Source organism: Orycteropus afer, unplaced genomic scaffold (genome assembly GCF_000298275.1).
Source record: "Orycteropus afer afer isolate SDZICR_OR568_19922 unplaced genomic scaffold, OryAfe1.0 scaffold00014, whole genome shotgun sequence".
Classification (NCBI taxonomy): domain Eukaryota; kingdom Metazoa; phylum Chordata; class Mammalia; order Tubulidentata; family Orycteropodidae; genus Orycteropus; species Orycteropus afer.
In genome coordinates this window covers 16,726,090-16,729,279 of record NW_006921601.1, presented here as the reverse complement: position 1 = coordinate 16,729,279, position 3,190 = coordinate 16,726,090, and the positions used below count along the sequence as shown (strand labels likewise).

Below are 3,190 nucleotides of genomic sequence, written 5' to 3'. Positions count from 1 at the left end.
CCCTTTTCTTCCTTCCCTGGTAGCAGGCTTCCTCCTCGCAATCCTTTTGCCGCCTACAGAGGTCGCTGCAGGGCAACTGGCCCAGTGGATTTTTCTCCGGGTCAACTTCCCGCTCCCATCCCCAAGGAAAGCCTGAGCCACCACCGTATAAATAGCGTTTTTATTTCGAACACCTGAGCGAGCGCCCGCGGCCCGCCCACCTGTAGTATAAACAAAGCTCCTGTCGCACCGCACACCATGCCTCAGAGATAAATACAGCCCTAGGGGCTCCTGCTCTGGCAAAGCAACTCTTATTTACAGAAATAGATTACAAAAGTATTACAAAAAGTGGTCCTGAACCGGAGAGGGAGGGGAAGAGGGAGGTTACGGTTACACCTGTTACACTTGGGACGCGAGCGCATTCCGTGAGAGGTGGGAAAGCATGGACGTCGTGAGGGCTCCAGAAAGAAAACATTACGCTCCCATCAACGTCCTGGGCGTCCTTGGGCGAGGCTTGATCTGCTCGGTCCCACCCCGCCATCGGGTTGGGGTGAGGAAGACAACGGGCCTGACCCTTCAAAGATCAGCTCTGGCCCACTAAGAACTCTGAATTGCCACCGCAGCGCAGCTCAGAGAAGGGTGCTGCCTGGGAATAAAGGACTGTGTCCTTGTCCTGGGGGACGGGAGGACGGAAACACACTTCAGTTCCCCCGCCTCTCCCACCTCGGGAGGCGTCGCTTTTCAAGCGCGCTTGGGGGAGGGGTTGACACTTAAACTTACTCTTTTGGGCGCGAGGGACCCGAGGGGCACCATCCCTTCAGCGGGTGGCCAGCAGCGCCCCCCACTCAGAGCACCTGGTAGATCCGGTTGGGATTCGCGCCTTCCGGGCACTGTGTGGCGCCGTCCGGGGATGGGATGGGGGCGCTGAGCTCGCCCTCGCTCGAAGCAACCGCCTCTGGTGGGCGGGAGGGCGACTCCGGTGGCGCGTCGGTCAAGAGAGGCGCGGGCGCCGCGGGGCTTTCGGTGGAGATGCGCTCCACGATGCTGGACAGACAGTCGAGGCTCGACACGGCCGCGCCCTTCCCCGGCCGGGATTCTGCACGGGGAGGGGTGGGTTAATGTGCAGGGTGAAGCCGCAGACCGTCTCCCACCCCAGGGCCCAGTGCTTGGGGGCAGGCGGGAAACCGAGGGCCTGCCGGAGTCCCGAGCCGATTAATAGAGTGTGCGGGGCGGGAGGGGAGGGCGACACTCCCTGCACCACTCCGCAGGACGCGTTTGTCAGGGGAGGGGGTTCCCACGTGGAGAGGCCAGAATGCTCGAAGGGGGCGTGGGAAGGAGAAGAGCGCAGGGCGAGGTCTGGATACGCACCGCTGGGCGTCTCGCTGTAGTAGGCGCCGTCATAGCAGTTCCGCCGCCGGGCGCCGCTCGGGGGGCCGCTGTAGTCCATCTGCAAACCGCGAGGGCACCTTAGGCCCGCAGGTCCGCGCCTGCCGGCGCGCTACTCCCAACAGCCACCCCTCCCCAACTTTCCCACCCTCAGCCAGAGTTCTGGGACCGGATCTGCCCTGGTTGGGGGCTAGATGGGCAGGAGCTGAGATCTACTTCGCGCTGGGCCAAACTCTGGGCACAAATCCACTGTTGGGAAGTGGGGACAGGTGGAGAAAACGCAGATCTTCACGTTGCACAGCAGTGTTCTAATAGAGGCTCCAAGCAAGCAGGTCGCATCTCTCCCCCCTCCCCGCGCCCCCAAAGCATTACGCTACCCCAGAACAGATGACCAGGGCACGGGGGTTCCACTCCTGGGAAGGGTCCATTTCCAACACCCCTCCCCCCGGAGGGCCAGCTTCCCACCCTCGGAAACGCGACCCAGATATCCCTAGCGCTGCCCTCACTTCCCCTTAGGTCCTGAGTCCCTGCCTCACCATGCCGTCAGAGCAGTTGGAGCGCGGGCTGGACGCGTCTGAATCGCCGCTGTAGTGCTCGCCGCCGCGGCCCGGGGGCAGCGGGCCGGGCGCGTAGAAGGCGGCTGCAGCGCCAGGGGGCGCGGTGTCCTGGTCGCGCAGCAGCGCCTGCAGACCCTCAATGTAGCGGATGGCGTTGCGCAAGATCTCCACCTTGGGCAGCCGCTGGTTCGGGTTGCTCGACGTGCAGCGCTTAAGCGTCTCGAAGGCCTCGTTGACTTTGCTCAGGCGGCGCCGCTCGCGCATGGTGGCGGCCTTGCGGCGGTCAGCGTTGGTGGTCTTGCGTTTGCAAGCCTTGCACGCCCACAGTAGACAGCGGCCCGCCTGGTGGTGCCCACTGGGCGCACGCACATGCTCGTCCTCGCGCACGCCGGGAGCCGGGTGCGAGGCCGCAGGGAAGTGCGAATGTTCTTCTGGCTTCAGGAGCGCGCCCACGTGCACGAGGCGCGGGTCCAGGTCCTCGAAGAAGCGCAGGTCTGGGGAGTCAAAACATGGGTCGTCATAGAAGTCGTCGGCTGTGGTAAAAGAACAGAGAGAACCATCTGGGCCCGTCAAGTCCACGTCTCGCAGTGGCGGCGACAGCAGCTCCATGTCCCGGCGTGGGGCGGCGCAGTCCTGGCCTCTCCCGACCCACGCGGCAGGGGTTGCCGGTTACTTTCTGAGGCTCGGGAGCCCGGGTTCCGCGATAGCAAAATGCTGAGGGTCTGAACTTCCACCGACTGTCCTACACCCCGCCCTGTCCTGTTTGCCTGCCTCAAGGAAAGCGGCAGCGGCGATCTGGGGCTCCCCCACCCCAAGCTTCGCGCCAGGGGCCCGGGGCTATTTATCCCGTAGTAGCAAACCTCTGTGGAGCTGGAGCCGGAGGCTTGGGGCGGGGGCGCCCAAGGCCAATGGGAACACGGCGGGGCGGAGCTTGGGGTCTTCAGTGAAGTAGTTAGGGCCAGCGAGTGTCTCGTCCCCGCCCTGCAACACTCGCGCGCTCTACCCCGCTCCGCCCGAGGCGGGGAGGGAGACAGGGGTGGCAGCCCAACGCGGCTGCACTTGGCTCCCAGGCGCACTCTTTCCTAATCACTTTGGCACCCGACTGCTGTGCCTGTGGGAAACGCTGGCCGCGCGCGCTCAACTCGGTGCTGACTTTGTGTCTCTGTCCACTGATTTGTAAGGGACCCAGAAGCAGGGCGGTGGCAGGAATTAGAGTGGGAAAGATTTGGAGAGAGGCGCAAGGGCCACGGGCAGAGACACACTCAGAG

General features: G+C 64.0%; 1 protein-coding gene across 1 annotated transcript; it reads right to left on the bottom strand.

The window, feature by feature from the left end:
- Positions 1 to 824: 824 nt before the first annotated feature.
- On the bottom strand, positions 825 to 2,531 carry MYOD1 (myogenic differentiation 1). Its single transcript, XM_007955581.1, has 3 exons — positions 1,902 to 2,531; positions 1,348 to 1,426; positions 825 to 1,075 (listed from the first exon to the last, which is right to left on the bottom strand). Exons 1-3 carry the CDS (start codon positions 2,529 to 2,531, stop codon positions 825 to 827), a joined length of 960 nt encoding a protein of 319 aa, XP_007953772.1.
- Positions 2,532 to 3,190: the final 659 nt, after the last annotated feature.